Source organism: Microcaecilia unicolor, chromosome 2 (genome assembly GCF_901765095.1).
Source record: "Microcaecilia unicolor chromosome 2, aMicUni1.1, whole genome shotgun sequence".
Lineage (NCBI taxonomy): Eukaryota > Metazoa > Chordata > Amphibia > Gymnophiona > Siphonopidae > Microcaecilia > Microcaecilia unicolor.
Window position 1 is genome coordinate 619,790,544 of NC_044032.1, and position 21,098 is coordinate 619,811,641.

At 46.2% G+C, this 21,098-nt stretch overlaps 1 protein-coding gene across 1 annotated transcript in view; it reads right to left on the minus strand.

Annotated features, from left to right (window-relative positions):
* The window catches only part of ARHGAP10 (Rho GTPase activating protein 10), a 503,009-nt gene extending 486,494 nt beyond the window's left edge, over positions 1-16,515 (minus strand). Inside the window, exon 1 of the mRNA XM_030191662.1 lies at positions 16,065-16,515. Within this exon, the coding sequence (XP_030047522.1) occupies positions 16,065-16,218 (154 nt within the window). The 5' untranslated portion in view covers positions 16,219-16,515. The remainder of the gene's footprint in view (positions 1-16,064) is intronic.
* Positions 16,516-21,098: the final 4,583 nt, after the last annotated feature.

The following is a 21,098-nucleotide window of genomic DNA, read 5'->3' on the forward strand; positions in this document are numbered from 1 at the left end:
GGGGATGGTAAGGAAAGCGCCTTGCTAGCGCCCGTTTCATTGGCCTCCAAAACGGGCCTTTCTTACTAGTATCTAATATAATAATTCGCACCTCCAATGTTCTGAAGCTGACTCCGTGGCAGGTAGCAGTGAAGCCATGTAGTGTTCATAATTGCCCCGCCCTCGAGGGAACTCTAAGCCTCCTTGCCTTCCTCCCTCTCTCTCTCTGCCCTCCAAGCACGACCTGTCCTCTGGCAGCCCCTTGCCTTCCTAAGTGCTGGCTGTATTTTAAAAATTCTTACCTTGGGGTGCGGCGTCCACAGTGAAGGCGAGCGGCACTTCAAACTGCCTTCGTGTCTCAGCTCTGCCTCTGGTCCTGCCCTTCTGGAAACAGGAAATGAGGGCGGGACCAGAGGCAGAGCTGAGACACATGCGAAGGCAGTTTGAAGCGCCGCTCGCCTTCACTGTGGACGCCGCACCCCAAGGTAAGAATTTTTAAAATACAGCCAGCACTTAGGAAGGCGAGGGGCTGCCGGAGGACAGGTTGTGCTTGGAGGGCAGAGAGAGAAAGGGAGGGAGGCGCGGGGGCATGGAAGTCGGAGGAGAGGGGGGGCGTGAACCTCGGAGGGAGGGAGAGGGCGTCCTGCAAGTTGAAGCGGAGGGGGATCATCCTGGAACTCAAAGGGGAGGGAGGGAGGCGCGGGGGTGTGGAACTCGAACGAGAATGGGGGGGCATAGTACTCGGAGGGGAGGGAGGGGATCCTGGAACTCGAAGGGGAGGGGAGGGAGGGGGCCTGGAACTCAAAGGGGAGGGGGGCCTGGAACTGGGAGGGCACACAGAGAGAGAGGTAGGGAGGGGGCCTGGAACTCAGAGGGGAGAGAGATGGAGGGAGGGGTCCTGGATATGGGTAGATGGAGGAGAGGCCAGGGGACAATGCAGAGTTGATGCACATGTAGGGGGGGAGGGCAAGGGACAGAGGAGAATTGCTGCACCATGATGGATGGAGGGGGCAGGGGACAGATGCTGCACATGGATGGATGAAGGGGGCAGGGCACAGAGGACGTTTGCTGCATATGGATGAATGCAGGGGAGACAGCATAATTGGTGCACACAGGACACACACTACATTCTCTCTCTCACACAGACAGATACACACATTCTGTCTCTCTCTCAATCACTCTCTCTCTCTCTCTCTCTCTCTCTCTCTCTCTGACACACTCTCTCTCACATATGCTCACTCTCTGACACATACTCATTCACTCTCTCGCACATACTCACTCACTCTCTCTCACACATACTCTCTCCTAACAGTTCCCTTAAAAACATAATTGCCATTAAAGGACAACCTTGCTAGTGCCCGTTTCATTTCTTTCAGAAATGGGCTTTTTTTTTTTTACTAGTGAATCTATATGTTGTAAGAAGCATTCAGCAGGCAGGACATCAGAGCCAACCAAGCAGGTGAAGAAAGGAGACATAAGGAGAAGAGATCATGAGGAAGAAAGTTGCTACAGTGGAATGGTTAATAAGACAAAGGGGATGGGAGAATGCCACAAAGGTCTGACAAACTCTCTCCCTTTTTCAGGAGCTGAAGTGCTTGCGATGTCCCAGTGCAGTCCTGTCCATGCTTCAGGACTAGTTCACATCATGCCTAGGATATTTTGCCTATGGTTCCTTACCAAAGAAACCATGATCCTACAACTAGGTGTGGTCTTCAACTGTAAATCAGCCAGCTGGCCCTCGGGCTACTGAAAGTTGGCCACAGCTGATCCAGCACTCTGCATTTTACCGCCATGATTCTTCTTATGCCACAATCTGAGAAAAGTACACGTCTCGCACAGTAATACTGCCTTTGTAAAAATGACTATCATCAGTTTTAAGCTGCAATTATGAGGCTCTCCTGGCAAGAAACTAGAACTATCCAGGTCGCACGTGTCATTTTCTTCTGTGATCAGTTAAATACCACCACAGCCGCTCAACTACACTAAAACATGTACTTCTTGGCCACTTGTCATGAGTAACCGGTTAAATAATATAAATACGCATCTCCTTCCAATATGCTTTACAGTGATAGCACAGGCAAAACCAGGAAATCCACAACACAGCAGCAGCAAAGGTTCCATGCAACATGCAATTCGAATTCTTATTCAGGAATCTTCACTAGAGTACAACATTTACGCACACCATCCGATTGCCCAGTGATGTCATCAGGCATGCGCAATAACAAGGACAAGTCCATAAACCACTACTAAATGGACTTGGGAAAACTCCACAATTCCAGGAATAACATGTATAGAATGTTTGTACGTTTGGGAAGCTTGCCAGGTGCCCTTGGCCTGGATTGGCCGCTGTCGTGGACAGGATGCTGGGCTGGATGGAGCCTTGGTCTTTTCCCAGTGTGGCATTACTTATGTACTTATGTAATGCAAAGAAAACATTATAAAAGGCATAACCTGGTAGATGAAATGCAAGTGAACAAACTAGTGACAGCTATACCATAACCTCAGTGGTGCCACTCAACGATACATATCTTCGTTCAGCAAGAATTATACCCCCCACCTCTTCATTGGTATATGGTGATAATTTTTACTATCAACATTTTTTTTTTTACCTTTTTTGGTTTATATCAAAAATCTTGTGATTTAATAAATATTTATTGCCAGGGTTTTCCTGTCTGACATAGACTATTGGGCTCAGTTTCGAAAGAGAAGGGCGCCCATCTTTGGACACAAATCGAGAGATGGGCGTCCTTCTCCCAGGGTCGCTGAAATTGTCATAATCGAATGCCGATTTTGGGCGCCCTCAACTGCTTTCCGTCGCGGGGATGACCAAAGTTCCCGGGGGCGTGTCGGAAGCATAGCAAAGGCGGGACTGGGGCATGATTAACACATGGGCGTCCTCGGCCGATAATGGAAAAAAGAAGGGCATCCCTGACGAACACTTGGCCAACTTTACTTGGTCCTTTTTTTTTTTACGATCAAGCCACAAAAATGTGCACTAAATGACCAGATGACCACCGGAGAGAATTGGGGATGACCTCCCCCTACTCCCCCAGTGGTCACTAACCCTCTCCCACCCTAAGAAAAATGTTTTTAAATATTTTTTCCAGCCTCTATGCCAGCCTCAAATATCATACCCAGCTCCTTGACAGCAGTATGCAGGTCCCTGGAGCAGTTTTAGTGGGTACTGCAGTGCACTTCAGGCAGGCGGACCCAGGCCTATCCCCCCCCCCCCCCCCCCCACCTGTTAAACTTGTGGTGGTAAATGTGAGCCCTTCAAAACCCACCATAAACCCACTGTACCCACATCTAGGTGCCCCCCTTCATCCCTAAGGGCTATGGTAGTGGTGTACAGTTGTGGGGAGTGGGTTTTGGGAGGGGGGGGTTGGGGGGCTCAGCACACAAACTAAGGGAGCTATGCACCTGGGAGCTTTTTCTGAAGTCCACTGCAGTGCCCCCTAGGGTGCCCGGCTGGTGTCCTGACATGTCAGGGGGAGCAGTGCACTACGACTGCTGGCTCCTCCCACGACCAAAGGGCTTGGATTTGGTTGTTTCTGAGACAGGCATCTTCGGGTTCCATTATCGCCAAAAATTGGGGACGACCATCTCTAAGATCGACCTAAATGTGAAGATTTGGGCATCCCCGACCGTATTATCGAAACAAATATATGGCCGCCCATCTTGTTTCGATAATACGGGTTTCCCCGCCCCTTCGTTGGGACGTCCTGCGAGGACGCCCCCAGGAAAACCTGGGCGCCCCGTTCAATTATGCCCCTCCATGTTTCGCTTTTCAGCTGCTTAGAACGACGCCGTCAGTAATCACTTTTTTGAAGCCGGGAAGATGAGTGGTGTGATTACTGACGGCGTCGTTCTAAGCAGCTGAAATGCGAAACATAGTCTGTCGGACAAAACATCCCCGGCAGTAAATAGTTATTAAATCACAAGATTTTTGATATAAACCAAAAAAGATTGGTAAATGGTGATAATTTTTTAAAAATTTTTTTGGTTTTGGAAAAACAGCCCCTGCCGCTAGCGCTTTTTCCTGCAGCTTGGTAAAAGGACCCCTAAAAGAGGCAATGACAGGGCAACAGTCCTACTTGAATTTTGGGGACATTTCTTTTCCCATTTAGCACTGAGGTAGGATACCTTGGAGTTCTGCTGGATTCCCAGCTTAAAAAGAAGCCACAAAGTGTGGTAGCTACTGTATTCTTTAAACTCCATCTTTTATGGCCATCAAACATATAAACGGCGAGTGACCATACTCACTCGCAAATGCGCAGTAGAGACCTTCTCTGCCCCGCCCCCACGTCAATACGTGATGACGGGGGGCGGAACACAGAGGGTCTGTACTGCGCATTGCTGAGGGAGGGACACCGCCGTCTAACGCTCCCCCCACCCACCTTCTACCCAGTCGGGCCCTCGCTCCACTATTGAAACAGCGAGGGTCCTGGAACGCAGCACTGAGCTCTGCTGAGCTGCCGACATCGCCCTTCCTTCTTCTTCTCTGCCTCTGTCCCGCCCTCGACGACGTTACGTCACACGAGGGCGGGACAGGCAGAGAAGAAGAACGAAGGCCGACGTCGGCAGCTCAGCAGAGCTCAGTGCTGCGTTCCGGACCCTCGCTGTTTCAATAGCAGAGCGAGGGCCCGGCCGGGTGGAAGGTGGGTGGTGACGGCTCGGTGGGGGGGCGCGAACTCGGAGGGGGAGGGGCAGCGGCGAACTCGGCGGTGGGGGCGGGCCTTTCAACCCCCCCTTCCTATAATAGCCCGTTTTTACGGGCTCAAAGTCTAGTCTTATTATATTTGAACATAGTACAAACTATGATTCTCCCTATTTTTTATTTCTATAATTCTATTTACTTGCAGCCACTTTTTATCCCAAGTCTTGGAGCACGTCATCGATTACCCATTGCTGATGTTCAAGTTTCTCTTACTGGTTTTTAAGACTATGAGATGTGTGGCCCCAATGCAAATCTGGTCCACTACATTCCAACACGTTTACTTTGGTCATCTCAGCGGGCTCTTAAGGTTTCTTCTATTAAAGGAATATCTGAGGTACAGGTGCAAACTTGCATTTTTTCCAGAGCTGGTCCACTGCTTTAGAATGCCCTTCCTCTTGCCTTGCCACTGGAGCCAAATCTGGTCAACTATAGAAAGTATCTGAAAATTCTCGGAGTAATAATTGACCAAAATCTCACACTAGAAAACCATGCGAAAAATACAACAAAGAAAATGTTCCATTCAACGTGGAAACTCAAAAGAATAAAACCTTTCTTCCCAAAGGAAGTATTCCGCAGCTTGGTACAATCAATGGTGCTAAGCCACCTAGACTACTGCAATGCAATTTATGCCGGATGCAAAAAAACAAATCATCAAAAAACTCCAGACTGCCCAAAACACAGCAGTGTTATGACTTAAATTATTTTGGCTTATTCTCATTTCATTTATTCAATATTTTATCTGCCTTTACTAAAGGCCCAAGGCACAATACATAAAAAAACAATAGTCAACATAAAAATCAATAATACATAACCACTATTATGTATTACATTGTGCTGAGTAGCTAACTCAAAGGTCAACCGCTCACATCCCCATTTGGGAACAGATATTTTAAGTGATTTTCTTAAACCCCAAAGGTCATTGAAAAAAACACAGAAGTAAAAGCAAACTGCTCCACAAAGAAGGAAGGGTTAAATGAGAAGGCTCTAGCCCTCAGCCTAACAGAATGATGCATTTTTGCCCCAGGGAGAGCAAACATCCTATTATCCTGGGAATTCATCATCTGTGCTTTTTTTAAGAAGGATATCAAATAGGAAGGACCTAGCTGGGTGAAGTGCAGGCCATCAGTTGAAAAGAGAACATTCACCAATTGATCACTGACCAGCAGGGGCGTAGCCAGACAGCAGATTTTGGGTGGGCCTAGTCAATAAGTGGGTGGGCACCAAGTGTTCTCCTCCCCCCCCCCCCCCCTCCCAATGCGATGAAGCCAGTATCGGCAGCTTAGGAAGCTTAGACTGCTGAAGTGGAAAGCAGTGTTTTCAGCACCATCAGGGGGAAGTCTTCAGCTGGCGGAGCTTGGGGTCCCTACTAGCTAGCACTAGCTATGTGCTGTTGGGTGGGCCTGAGCCCTAAGTGGATGGGCCCCGGCCCACCCAGGCCCACCTGTGGCTACGCCACTGCTGACCAGGACCTCAATAAGTTTGGCCAACCAGGGAATACTTGCTACTAGCCTAAAATTTTGGATCCACAGAATAATACCACAGTAAAATAAAACCTAACAAAACCATCCTGGAGGTTCAGGACAAATATATTCCACGTATTAGAAAAAAGGGAAAAAAGACTAAACGTCAGCCGGCGTGGCTAAACAGTAAGATAAAGGAAATCATTAGAGCCAAAAAACAATCCTTCAGAAAGTGGAGAAGAGAACCAACTGAAAGTAACAGGATAGATCATAAGGAATGCCAAGCCAAATGCAAAGCGGAGATAAGGAGGGCAAAAAAGGACTTTGAGAAGAAATTAGCGTTGGAAGCAAAAATACATAGTAAAAATTTTTTTAGATACATTAAAAGCAGGAAACCGGCCAAAGAGTCGGTTGGGCCGCTGGACGAAAATGGTGTTAAAGGGGCGATCAAGGAGGACAAAGCCGTAGCGGAGAAATTAAATGAATTCTTTGCTTCGGTCTTCACCGAGGAGGATTTGGGGGGGACACCGGTGCCGGAAAGAATATTTGAAGCGGGGGAGTCGGAGAAACTAAACAAATTCTCTGTAACCTTGGAGGATGTAATGGGTCAGTTCAGCAAGCTGAAGAGTAGTAAATCACCGGGACCTGATGGTATTCATCCCAGAGTATTAATAGAACTAAAAAATGAACTTGCGGAGCTACTGTTAGAAATATGCAATCTGTCCCTAAAATCGAGTGTAGTACCGGAAGACTGGAGGGTAGCCAATGTTACTCCGATTTTTAAGAAGGGTTCCAGAGGAGATCCGGGAAATTATAGACCGGTGAGTCTGACGTCGGTGCCGGGCAAGATGGTGGAGGCTATTATTAAGAATAAAATTGCAGAGCATATACAAAAACATGGACTGATGAGACAAAGTCAGCACGGATTTAGTGAAGGGAAGTCTTGCCTCACCAATCTAATGCATTTTTTTGAGGGGGTAAGCAAACATGTGGACAATGGGGAGCCGGTTGATATTGTATATCTGGATTTTCAGAAGGCGTTTGACAAAGTGCCGCACGAAAGACTCCTGAAGAAATTGCAGAGTCATGGAATCGGAGGTAGGGTATTATTATGGATTAAGAACTGGTTGAAAGATAGGAAGCAGAGAGTAGGATTGCGTGGCCAGTATTCTCAGTGGAGGAGGGTAGTTAGTGGGGTCCCGCAGGGGTCTGTGCTGGGTCCGTTGCTTTTTAATGTATTTATAAATGACCTAGAGATGGGAATAACTAGTGAGGTAATTAAATTCGCCGATGACACAAAATTATTCAGGGTCGTCAAGTCGCAGGAGGAATGTGAACGATTACAGGAGGACCTTGCGAGACTGGGAGAATGGGCGTGCAAGTGGCAGATGAAGTTCAATGTTGACAAGTGCAAAGTGATGCATGTGGGTAAGAGGAACCCGAATTATAGCTACGTCTTGCAAGGTTCCGCGTTAGGAGTTACGGATCAAGAAAGGGATCTGGGTGTCGTTGTCGATGATACGCTGAAACCTTCTGCTCAGTGTGCTGCTGCGGCTAGGAAAGCGAATAGAATGTTGGGTGTTATTAGGAAGGGTATGGAGTCCAGGTGTGCGGATGTTATAATGCCGTTGTATCGCTCCATGGTGCGACCGCACCTGGAGTATTGTGTTCAGTACTGGTCTCCGTATCTCAAAAAAGATATAGTAGAATTGGAAAAGGTACAGCGAAGGGCGACGAAAATGATAGTGGGGATGGGACGACTTTCCTATGAAGAGAGGCTGAGAAGGCTAGGGCTTTTCAGCTTGGAGAAGAGACGGCTGAGGGGAGATATGATAGAAGTGTATAAAATAATGAGTGGAATGGATCGGGTGGATGTGAAGCGACTGTTCACGCTATCCAAAAATACTAGGACTAGAGGGCATGAGTTGAAGCTACAGTGTGGTAAATTTAAAACGAATCGGAGAAAATTTTTCTTCACCCAACGTGTAATTAGACTCTGGAATTCGTTGCCGGAGAACGTGGTACGGGCGGTTAGCTTGACGGAGTTTAAAAAGGGGTTAGATAGATTCCTAAAGGACAAGTCCATAGACCGCTATTAAATGGACTTGGAAAAATTCCGCATTTTTAGGTATAACTTGTCTGGAATGGTTTTACGTTTGGGGAGCGTGCCAGGTGCCCTTGACCTGGATTGGCCACTGTCGGTGACAGGATGCTGGGCTAGATGGACCTTTGGTCTTTCCCAGTATGGCACTACTTATGTACTTATGTACTTATGTACAAAGCCACAAACTGAGATTTAGGAAAGGCCAATGTACCTCAATTTCTATAATACATTAAATATTTGAAACATATACCGTTCCTTTCTGGGCTTTCCTTTCCCCCCACACACATTTGAAGACGGCACTAGGGATAAAACCAGAATTTCTTTGGCTTGTGTATAATCTCAGCCAATTTCCTTCCAAGGTCCTACAACCTTCTTTGCAGAAATCTTTTGCTGATCCTTGTAAAAGGCGTCACAATCTGCCATGATCTTGCTAAGTATGTGGTTTCCAGAGGAAGGGAACCTGTGTAACCTTGAAAGCTTGCGAAGAAACATCTCTGCCGTGATCTTTCAATAAAAAGATATCAGGACTCCGAGGAACCTGGATCTAGAGCTCCAGCTCAACAGCCATCACCCAGAGATGGAGAGTTTAGGTCCTGAAGGCCTCTAGCACCCAAATTATGCACCTCATTTGCCAACAACAGAAGCAGCCCGTAAAATAAAATATTATAGTTTTTTTCCCCAAAAACCTATAAAAGACTTGAAAAGCATGGAACGCCCGGTCTTCTACTGCTATTCACCTCTTTTGTGGTCACAGCCTGTTTCAAGACTCCCAGGAGGCCTGATTTTGCATAGATCATCAACAAAGGAAAAGAGGCACCAAGTCAGAACGTGCTCAATTTCCTAAGTATTTTATAAAAGGCTTCTTGAGTGTAAAATTTTCTGTAAAATATATATAAGGATGTAGGAAACAGAAAAGGATGGCAGATAAAAACCATACAGCCGGCTTGTCCTAATTCAGTCCTCGAGGACTGCAAACAGGCCAGATTTTTAGGATGCCCCTAATGAATATGCATGTGAGGGACCATTACCCTCATTGTATGTAAATCTCTCTCATGCACATTCATAAGGGTTATCTTGATAATCTGGCCTATTTTTGTGGCTCTTGAAGACTCAACTTGGACAAGCCTGCTGTATGGCCTATCCACTGCCTTCCCATACCAACTACTAATCTCTACAATCCTTTCCTCTCCTTGTGCCATGCTTTTTTGGCTTTAGATACAGTCCTTGTCTCCACATTTGCAGTTTACAGCACATACAGAAGTACTGACTCTTGAAAACAGACACGTTCAGAATGTATAAGTGCCGGATTTTACAAAACTGTATGTGCAAGGGGGAGTCAATTAAGGAGTCAAGCTAGAAAACTCTACACTTTGGATTTTTAGAGGTGTTTTAAACCCCAGAGAGGTAAGGGTCATATATGAAGTGTGTCACATATATACGAGAATTGTCTCGTCAGGTGTGTCCCAACCGAAAATAAGGTAGAGAACCACTAAGTTAAAGTGACAGAACCTGGAAAAGAGTCTCTCCCACCTCTCTTCCAGCATATACATCTTGAGGTTCATGAGCCTGTCCCTATATGGTTTTTTTTGGCCGAGACCGCTGACCAGTTTTGTAGCAGCCCTCTGGACCGACTCCATCCTGTTTATATCTTTCTGTAGGTGGGGTCTCCAGAATTGCACACAGTATTCTAATGATGGTTATACGCAGTGGTGTGCTGGAGCCGGCTCGCTCCGGCTCGCAAGATCCGGTTGTTAAATTTTGGCCAGACTTGCGAGCCGGTTGTTGGAAAGGGCGAGCCGGCTCTCCCTCCCTCCGCCCTCCGGATCCGGTCCCTCACAGATCCTACCTTGACTATCGAATTCTTCGGGGCAGGCAGTGTTGCCTGCCCGCTGCTATCGCTGACTTTCCTCCGCCGCCTGTTTGCGTTTTAAAAATGGCCGCCGAGACTTCCAGAGGCGGCCTCGCGAGACTTCTGTAAGTCTCGGTGGCCATTTTGAAGCGCGATCGGGCGGCGGAGGAAAGTCAGCGATGGCAGCGGGCAGGCAACACTGCCTGCCCCGAAGAATTTGATGGCCAAGGTAGGGTCGGTGAGGGACCGGATCGGGAGGGAGGGAGGAAGCAGAAGAATTTGTGAAACAAGTCGGGAGGGGGTGGCAGGGGAGATAAGGGAGCTGCTGGGCATGGGTGGATGGAGGGCAGGGGAGAGGAGGGTCACTGCTGGGCATGGGTGGATGGAGGACAGGGGAAAGAAGGGTCACTGCTGGGCATGGGTGGATGGAGGACAGGGGAGAGGAGGGTCACTCCTGGGCATGTGTGGATGGAGGGCAGGGGAGAGAAGGGTCGCTGGGTATGGGTGCATGCTGGGCAGGGGAGAGGAGGGTCACTGCTGGCCATGGGTGGATGGAGAGTAGGGGAGAGAGAATAAATGCTGGACATGGATGGAGGGGAGGGAAGAGTGAGGAAGGAGATAAGATAACGGAAAAGGAAGAGAGGAGAAAAACTGCACATGGAAGAAGAAAATAGGCAGAAGTTGAGGACCAGAAATGAAGAAGAAAGGAGGAAAGGAAAGAAATAAATGGAAAGGAAGCCCTGGAAACGGAGTTAAGAGGACAGATAGCAGCAGAATCGGATACTGGGCCAGCATGATCATAAAAACAGTCACCAGATAACAAAGGTAGAAAAAAATCATTTTATTTTCATTATAGTGTTTGGAATATGTTCACTTTGAGAATCAGGTGCTCAACATTAAAAGTTTATATTTATTTACTTATTTATGGCATTTTATCCCACATTAAACATGAATTAGATTGGAACCTGGGATCATTTAATTTTTTTTTCCTGGAGAGAGTAATGCATTGCCCCCACCACCCACTGGCTATAGCCAGCTCTGCAATTTTGGGGGGCGCAGAGGTGGATGGGGAGGCGCAGTGGTGGACGGGGGGGCACCGAGGTGGACCGGGGAGAGAGCCTGTTGTTAAAAATTTACCAGCACACCACTGGTTATACGGGGGTCATTTTAGAAAGCATATTTACAAGTGGAAAACAGGTATTATAAAATTATGAAGGAGTATACGCTCGTAAGTAAGCAGCACCCCTAAAGACCTGTATATAGGCGTTAAGAAGGGATTTATTTGAGTGGAAATGCAATGTACACACACAGGGGGTAATTCTCTCATAAGGTCACCAAAAGTTAGGCACCGGAGTGATGCACGCTAAACCAGGGGCATAGCCAGACTTTGGCGGGAGGGGGGTCCAGAGCCCGAGGCGAGGGGGCACATTTTAGCCCCCCCCATCGCCGCCGCCCCCCCCCCCCCGCCACCATCACCAACTTTGACCCCCCACACCGATGACCCTCTCGACCCCCCCCTCCCGCCGCCAACCCTCCCCCGCCGCTGCCTACCTTTGCTGGCGGGGGACCCCAAGCCCTGCCAGCCGAGGTCCTCTTCTTCCGGCACAAGGCTTCGTTCTGTTTCTGTGAGTGAGACCGAAGCCTTGCAGATCAGCCAGAAACAGAATGAAGCCTTGCACTGGAAGAAGAGGACCTCGGCTGGTGGGGGTTGGGGTCCCCCGCCAGCAAAGGTAGCCGAAGGTGACGGCGGGGAAGGGTTGGCGGCGGGGGGGGGGGGGGGGTCGAGAGGGTTGTCGGCAGGGGGGCCCAGGCCCCCGTGGCCCCACATAGCTACGCCACTGCGCTAAACACGGATTTTATATCCAAAATTACGTACATAATTGCCATTCTAGAATACGAGGGTACGTCTACAGTTCCATGTTGAACCTTAGGCACGAGCATTTACACTGGCTCAATGGCTGGCGGAAATGCTTGTGCGTAACTGCTAGTATTCCAGAATCACATCAGTCTAAGCCCCAAGTCCACGCCCCCTTGCAGTCAGAGGCACAGCTAAAGGGACGCTGCTCTCCCAAACAGATTTTGAATGCAAACTGGCACTTCAGCTTCACACCAGCACTTATTTTACAAAAGGTCTGCTCTCTCTCCCCCCCCCCCCCCCCCCCCCCCAAGGTCAAAACCTTGCAATGCTTGTGATTGCAGTTGTGGTGCTAAGGAATTTGCATGCAGAGATGTGTTAAATATTTTTTTGTTTCCTTTGTATTTATGTCTGTACTCGTTGATTTTATGAGCGTATTGTTGTAAACCACTTAGCTTTTAGGTGGGTATAAGTTTTATAAATAAATAGATGACATTTCTAGAATCTCAATTTGGGCAGTTATGCAATGCCAATTAACAGTAATTATAGCTTATTGCTTATTAACACCAATTAGCTCATTATTACATTAAGGGCCCTGTTTTTTAGCACGCGCAAAACTCTACCGCACCTTAGTAAACATGGCCCTAAGTTACACATGTTAACTGTCACTATACTATAACTTTTTTTATGTTTAAACAATTTTTATTGAACAAACAATAAAGTAACAGTCAAAATATCACTCTGGAGTTGTTCATCATTTTACAATACAGGTCATCCCCCTGCCCTCCCGCAATCCACCCCCCCCCCCCCTATGAATAGTCGTTTATAATCGTGCATGTTCGATGGCAAACAATGAACAAAGCGCAGTCACTAGCACAACAATATAGTAAGTACGAAAAAGAGGGGGAGGCCTGATGGCCTTCCCCGGTCTAGCCCTAGTGCTCCATTATTGACTCCAACGCAACCACCCCATCCTAGCGAATGACACGGGGACAAACTTTGTCCCTGTCCACGCCCCGTCCCCGTGGGTTCTGTCCCCGTCCCCACCCCGTCCCATCCCCGCAGGCACTGTCTCCGTCCCCGCAGATTCTGTCCCCATCCCCGCCCCGTCGGCTCTGTTCTCATCTACAGAAGCCTTGAACACTTATGATTTTATATTGAAATCTTTTTATTAAAGTATAAAAAGGAACAATATGCTGTGCAACTGTTGTGTATAAATTACAAATAATAATATCAATGAGCAGCTATAATAACCCTCCTTCCCACCACCACCCCCTACCCTTCCAACTAGAAAATGACACGGGGGACAAAGTTTGTCCCTGTCCCTGCTGGCTCTGCCCCCATCCCCGTGGGATCTGTCTCCACCTCACGAGCTCTGTCCCCATCCCCTGCGGTTCCCCATCCCCGTGTCATACTCTACCCCACCCCTCTCCACGACAAAAAAAAAGAACAAGAAAGAAAGACCCACGTCAGGATCTAGAGCGAATTGAGTATACCGCTACAAGCCCTATGAGGGAGGGACTGGAGATAACCCCCCCCCCCCCCCCAAACAGACAGAAAGGATTTTTTACATTTGGGTGATCTCTGGGACTGATTGCTTTCAAAATGCATTAAAGTGTGAAATTTGTTATGCCAGGCCCAAAAAGAAGGTGGGTCTTGGCGTGTCCGCACACCTAAATTAGTCCTTTTGCCCACAATACTGGCCTTCCCGATTAGCTGACTCCCCCCCCCCCCCCTCACTATAACTTTTACGCACTACTCTGCACATTAAGGGGCCCTTTTACTAAAGGGCAGTAGGGGTAGGACCAGACACCTGGCTTCAGCATGCTCTGTTTCCTGCACCACATAGTAGATGACGGCAGAGAAAGACCTGTACGGTCCATCCAGCCTGGTGGGTGGGGAAGTAGGCGTGCCCGGTGGTAATTGGTCAGCGCACATCCAACAATGCATGCTGGATCAGCACATGAGCCCTGACCGCCAGGCGGTAATAGCTGCACAGTAACTGTGAAATTAGCACACATCCCCCAATGGGAAAAAAAAAGGCTTTTTATAGCTGCAGTAAAAAGCAGCCTCGGTCCAGGGCAATCCTACGCACCAACACTACAGCAGGCCAGTTTTTACCACGGCTCTCTGTAAAAGGACCCCTAAATGTGAAAAGGCTGAGCATGTAACATTATAGAATCAGGGGGACAAAACACATACGTATATTTACACCTTTCTCTAGAGCAGCTGTAAATTTGTATGAGAGAATCTGTGAGCAGAGGGTCATTGTAACAGCTTATTTTATAAAAGCAACATGTGCGTTTGTTTATGTTGGCTTTATGAAAACCAATGACGACTTTAGTACTTGATGGCAAGAGCCTGATGATCCATCTAGACTTGCATGGCTGAGGTCTTGTTAAATCTTTAAAGGGGTTATGTCCTTTTCCTAAAGTTCCAACAAATTTAACAATGCTGAATAGTATATTGTTGGAATTAAATACTTTTTTTTTTTACCATCAAGATTAAGTTTGCCTTTATAGAATAAGCAATTAAAAAAAAAAAACTTTTGTGCTGCCCCATTATGAAACTACCCCCATTGAAGGTGATTTTCAAAAAGCTGGGTAAAAGGGCTATTTAAGCATCCTGTGTGTGTAAGGCAGCATTGCACCTTGGTTGGCAAGTACTTGAGGGAGGCGCCTCCTGGGGTGTGGTTTGGACGGCGTTTCTTATAATGCTTGTAGCTTTTGCATTGTCAAACCCACGTGTGTTGTTTCTTCAAGAAAAAGAGGTGCAGGTCTCTCTGGGTATTTTCCACCTTAGGCAATTTTCAAAGTAAAAGTAAATGCATCCTTACCCTTTTGAAAACTGGAGCAAAGTCCGCAGTTAAAAGTAGCTTTGGACGCTGCAAAGAGTACAGGCTGCTTCCACAATAGTCCAAAACACTTATCTGGACCATAGAAAGATGTCCATTCTGGATTACATCATGGCCTGGGCTGACTCTATATCCATTTCAGGGCCAAGAAGGAACCAGGATGCCAGTATTGTGCAAGTACAATTAGGTAAATGAGGAGAAAAAGTAATTTGCCTAAAATGACATGGCATACACAAAGCTCACAGCCAGCCAGCACTCTCCCTTCAGGCAGACAGAGCATTTTACAGTAAAGAGTCAGTTCCAAAGACTGGCCAAAATGTTACAGCAGCACTGCTTATCCTGCTCTTAAGTTTGCTTTCGGCATATACAAATTAGCCCCTTCCCTGCCACAGAAAGATGATTATACGATTCTGATTCGTCACTGTTACCTCCCTACCCTTACTCCTATTGAAACAAACTTTTCAAAGCGATTGAGGATGCTAAAATTTAACAGGAAATTACCTCTCCCTGGACACAATGAAGGAGGAGCTTGCTCAATATTGAGGGTGCTCGGCGGCTTCCCCTTCCCCCCAGCTATGAATATGGCAGCGAGACGAGTCTGTGGTCTGCACCCCCCCCCCCCCCCAACTACTTCAAGCCAAGCAAGCACTAGGCGCGCAGATGCCCTGAACTCGTTACTTTCATGTTCTGGTTTCCATAACCTCCGGTTATAATCCCTGACCGCCGCCTGAAGAGCAATTTGAACAAACAAGCATATAAATGGATTATAATATTTGCATACGGATCCTTTTTCCCGATTTTCGCTAAGGCTCTTTTATGCTCGGGAGCAGTGCGGTGCTCTCCTGCTGCTAAAGATGCAAAAAGCCTCTCTGAACTGAGACATCATGACAGACACCAGAGGAATTTTTCTAGCTTGCACCCTCCTCGACAAGCATTTCTGTTTTTACCACTTGCCCTGCGGCTGCTGTCTCTGAACCAGCAAGTAGCAGCATTTCTGTGCAGGCTCCCAGCCTGTTGCTGCACAGAGAATGGGAAGGAGGGGGGAGGACTGAACAAGGAGAGCAGACACTGGATCAACATTTGCTCTTTCGCTCTCTTTCTGCAGCAGGGAGCGGCACCGGGAATCCTCTTTCATTACAAACTATGGAAAAAAAATGTCCATTCGTGGCAGAACCGCTAAGCCATGGAGACACCAACTATCCCATTAGATCGGCCACACAGCAGTGCCGATTCCCTACTCACTTACTTCTGGCAGCGGAGATCAGGTTTTTCCCATCCTTCAGCAAATCTTTGATGTACTTGTTGGTTTTTTCCAGCTCCAGTTCGTGGGCTCTGATCCTGTCCCGGAACCAGGGGCTGTCCAGGTAGCAGTCGCTAAACTCCAAAGGCTGCAGCCCCATGCTGGCCGGAGAGCCTTTCCCTGCCCCGTAACAAGAGGCGATCGGAGGAAAGGAGGCAGGCAGCAGACCCCCAGACCCGAGGTCACTCCAACCCAGCAAGACTATAAATAAATAAATAAATAAATGGCAGGCAAAGTGCCCAATCTAAAATCTCCAGGTACTCAGTGCAAAAGAGAGCGATCCACTTACAAAGTCACTTGCTAACTTCCCACCATAAAAGAATGTTCCGGGCGGCTCGTGAGCAGCAGCTCCGGACACAAGCGACAGACTTTGCCGATCTCCCGGCCCCGGCGGCTGCATTCCAGCAAGCTCCGTCCCTTGCCCGTAGCCCCGCCTCTCCCTGCCTGCCGGGCCTGGGTGGCTCTTTCTTTCTTTTTTTTTTTCTTCTGCCTCTTCATCTTTTTTTCAATCCAGTACTTTATTGAACACAAATGAGGTAGCACTTGGGAATGAAACATCAGTGAAAAGATACATAGTTTGAAAATGGCCCATATCAGCCAGGAGATTGTAAGCTCGCTTGAGCAGGGACTGTCCTTCCCCTTGTCTAAACTTGTACAGCGCTGCGTAACCCTGGCAGCGCTATAGAAATGCTAAGTAGTAGTAGTAGGTTCCGGTTAAATAAGCCTCTCAAAAAAAAAACAAAAACGTTCCAATGCATTTCTATGGGCGAAGCAGTCACTGACCCCCACCAGCCACAAATTGCACCAATGGCACTTTATTTTATTTATTGGGATTTATTACCCACCTTTATGAAGAGATTCACTCAAGGCAGTGTACAGCTTAACATTTACTATATATATATATATATATATATATATATATATATATATATATATATATATATATATATATATATATATATAATTTTGTTAACAGCATAACAATAGTACAATGACCAACTAAGCTACACTAACATTTTTTTAATGCAATAAATGCTAGAGTCAATCATACATTCCTATACGTGACTTAGCATTTAGCACGTGCTAAAAATGATAATGCATCCTTAGTGGTGCTTAGTAAACAGGGTCCCAAATATCCATGTCATATTAAAAGAAGTGAAAAGATGAATGTGATTCATGAATTTGTTATTAATGGGGAAATCAAAATATAATATTATTCTCTATCTCAATTTCTAGTTGATTTGTGAAGCACAAAGGCTTCCAGAAAGTTTGTTGGAGATACAGTAAAAGTATATGAAGCTGAAATATTTAATACAAGTATTAAGCAATATATTTGTGCTAATCCTAAACTCCGATCCTAATTCCACACCATTAGCATTATCCATACTCCAATTCTTTCCCCACATCTGTCACTACTGTCCTACTCTATGTAACTATGTCATCTTTGTGATACTTTGTCCATACCTTGTATTATCTCTGTGATACTTTGTAAGCCGCACTGAACCTGATATCGAGCGGGAAAGAGCGGGGTATAAATGCCACAAATAAAATAAATAAATAATATTTTACAGTTCAAACACATTTTTTAAGATGCAGCTTTTTTGTAACTGCATTCTTTTGATCAGCTGTGGGCTGATTAACAACATATTGACATTGATAGAGTTGGTTGTGGGCTTTTTCTGTCTGTAGTATGCTGTTTTAAATTTGTTTTTATTATGTACTAGTAAAAAAGGCCCGTTTCTGGAGCAAATGAAACGGGAGCTAGCAAGGTTTTCCTCCCCAACACCCCCCCTCCCTACCTACCTACCGACCCCTTCGCCGTTCTGATGCCATTGCTCCGCACCTCGTCAACGCACGCCACTTTCATCTCCTTGTTCGTTCTGACCCACTGACGCCATTGCTCCGCCCTCGACATCATCACGTTTGACGCTAGGGTGGGGCCCAGAGTCATAGCGATTTCGGTGGCTTCACCACCACGAACCCTTCGAACCGGTGTTGAAGGAAGTAACGTCAGTGGCTTGACTTCACTGACATCAGTGTCCTCAGAACGTTGAGGGTGAGTTTTATTATATAGGATGTTTAATATGGAAACCACCTAGGTTACAGGTGGTATACAAATTTTTAATATAAGTAAATATTTCTTGACTTAAAGAGAATAAGTGTTCATAGTAATTTACACATAAATAAATCACCATCTGAAAATTGCTCTCCCTCAATCTGGCAAAGGTACATACATTTACTTTTGTCCACATTTAGGGATGTGTTCCTGGAGCATGTTTTAGGTGAGATGGGAAAAAATTAAATTAAAAATATCTCTTATTGATCTTTTTGATATTTATGCAATATTGTACACCACTCAGATTTTAAATATTAAGAAATAAAAAAGAGGCATAGGTGGAAAAATTATATCTTACCTGATTATTTTCTTTTCTTTAGTCACAGCATAAGAATCCAGAAACTGATAGAGGTTATAACCATCTACCAGCAGGTGGAGATAGAGAGCACAATTGAACTCTTTTATAGGACGGTGAGGCTTCTGGTCAGTTAGAGGTCCTTTTACAAAGGCATGCACTAAATGATAGAGAGGCACATATATTCATATGGGTGTCGAGCACTAAAAACACTAGCGCACCTTTGTAAAAGAAGGAAAAAAAAGCAATAAAGCAAAATAGAACTACTCTTTCCCCACGGGTAACAGCATCAATGAACAATATCATACGAGCTACAAACTTGATTTGGAGGTGCTAAACTTAACAAAGAAAGAAACTAAGAATAAAGAACAAAACTGGATTCTGGATTCATATGCTGTGACTAAAGGAAAGAAAATTATCAGGCAATACATAACTTTTCCTTCATCATCAACAGCATATATGAATCCAGAAACTGATGGGATATAACAAAGCAACCAAGAAAAAGATCTAGGTGTCACTGTAGACAACACGCTGAAATCTTCTGTCCAGTGTGCAGCGGAGGCCAAAAACGAAAACAGGATGCTAGGAATTATTGGAAAAAGGATGGTAAATAAGACCATGAATATTATGCTGCCTCTGTATCGCTCCATGGTGCAACCTCACCTTGAGTATTGTGTTCAACTCTGGTTGCTGCATCTCAAAAAAGATTTAGCAGAATTAGAAAAGGTTCAAAGAAGAGCGACCAAAATGACAAAGGGGATGGAATGCCTCTCATATGAGGAAAAGCTAAAGAGGTTAGGATTCTTCAGTTTGGAAAAGAGATGGCTGAGGGGTGATGTGATTGAGGTCTATAAATTCCTGAGTGCTGTAGAACAGGTAAAAGTGAATCAATTTTTCACTCTTTCAAAAAGTACAGGCGACACTCAATGAAATGGATGGCTGGAGGATGTGTTAACAGCATTTAGCATATCTTAAAAAAAAATGTTTGGCCAAGTTCCAGGAGGTAAAGTGCATAGCTTGTTATTGAGACAGACATGGTGAAGCCATTGCTTGCCCTGGGATTGTTCATTGCTGCCAGTGGGGGGCAGTGCTTAATACTGTGTTTTCAGTCACTACAGACAGGCATGTTCCCTGGAGTCCTGCAGAGCTTGGCAATCCCTTACTATTGAAAATGTGATAGTGAAACAGCACCACCCACTGGCGGTGGTGTGGGTGGAGGACTCCTGCTCAGCTTACAATGAACAGTGCCTACTGAGGAGCAAGCTACTTCTGACCAGTGGGCTAGGAATTTTATGAAAGAAAAAATAGAAAGCTAAATACATTTATCTTAGTTGAACTCTTTTGGTGAGTTAATCTTAGTAACACAGTAGATGACGGCAAATAAAGACCTGTATGGTCCATCCAGTCTGCCCGAAGAGATAAACTCATAGTGCCAGTGTTGCAATGCTCATATTAGCCCTCTCCTCAAGTCACTTCATTGGCTCCCTATCTGTTTCCGCATATAGTTCAAACTCTTATCGACTTACAAATGCATTCACTCTGTAGCTCCTCAGTACTTCTCCACTCTTATCTCTCCCTACACTTCTCCCTGGAACTCCGTTCACTGTGTAAATCTCTCTTATCTGCACCCTTCTCCTCCACTGCTAACTCCAGACTCTGTTCCTTTTATCTTGATGCACCATATGCCTGGAATAGACTTCCTGAGCTGGTATGTCAAGCTCCTTCTCTAGGCTAAAAGCCCACTTTTTTAATGCTGCTTTTAACTCCTAACCCTTACTCACATGTTCAGCATCCCATTTTATTCCCACCTTAGTAATTCCCTTATCTCTTATTTGTCTTGTCTGTCCTAACTAGATTGTAAGCTCTGTCGATCAGGGACTGTCTCTTCATGTTCAAGTGTACAGCGCTGCGTACATCTAGTAGCGCTATAGAAATGATAAGTAGTAGTAGTAGTAGTAGTAGGATTGTTAGCATAGAGCGACTGAAAGAACTGAAGAACCAAAGGATGCTTCGATCGCGCCGCAACATCTACCTGGTAATGTCTGGATAATGAGTGCAAAAATACTACTACTACTACTACTACTACTTAACATTTCTAAAGCGCTACTAGGGTTACGCAGCGCTGTACAATTTAACATAGAAGGACAGTCCCTGCTCAAAGAGCTTACAATCTAAAGGACACGTGAACAGTCAGTCTGATAGGGGCAGTCAAGTTGGGGCAGTCAGGATTTCCTGAAAGGTAAGAGTTAGGTGCCGAACGCAGCATTGAAGAGGTGGGCTTTAAGCAAAGACTTGAAGGTGGGCAGGGAGGGGGCTTGACGTAAGGGCTCAGGAAGGTTGTTCCAAGCATAGGGTGAGGCGAGGCAGAATGAGCGGAGCCTGGAGTTGGCGGTGGTGGAGAAGGGCACTGAGAGGAGGGATTTGTCTTGTGAGCGGAGGCTTCGGGCGGGGACGTAAGGGGAGATGAGGGTAGAGAGGTAGTGAGGGGCAGCAGACAGTGCATTTGTAGGTAAGAAGGAGGAGCTTGAACTGAATGCGGTATCTGATTGGAAGCCAGTGAAGTGACCTG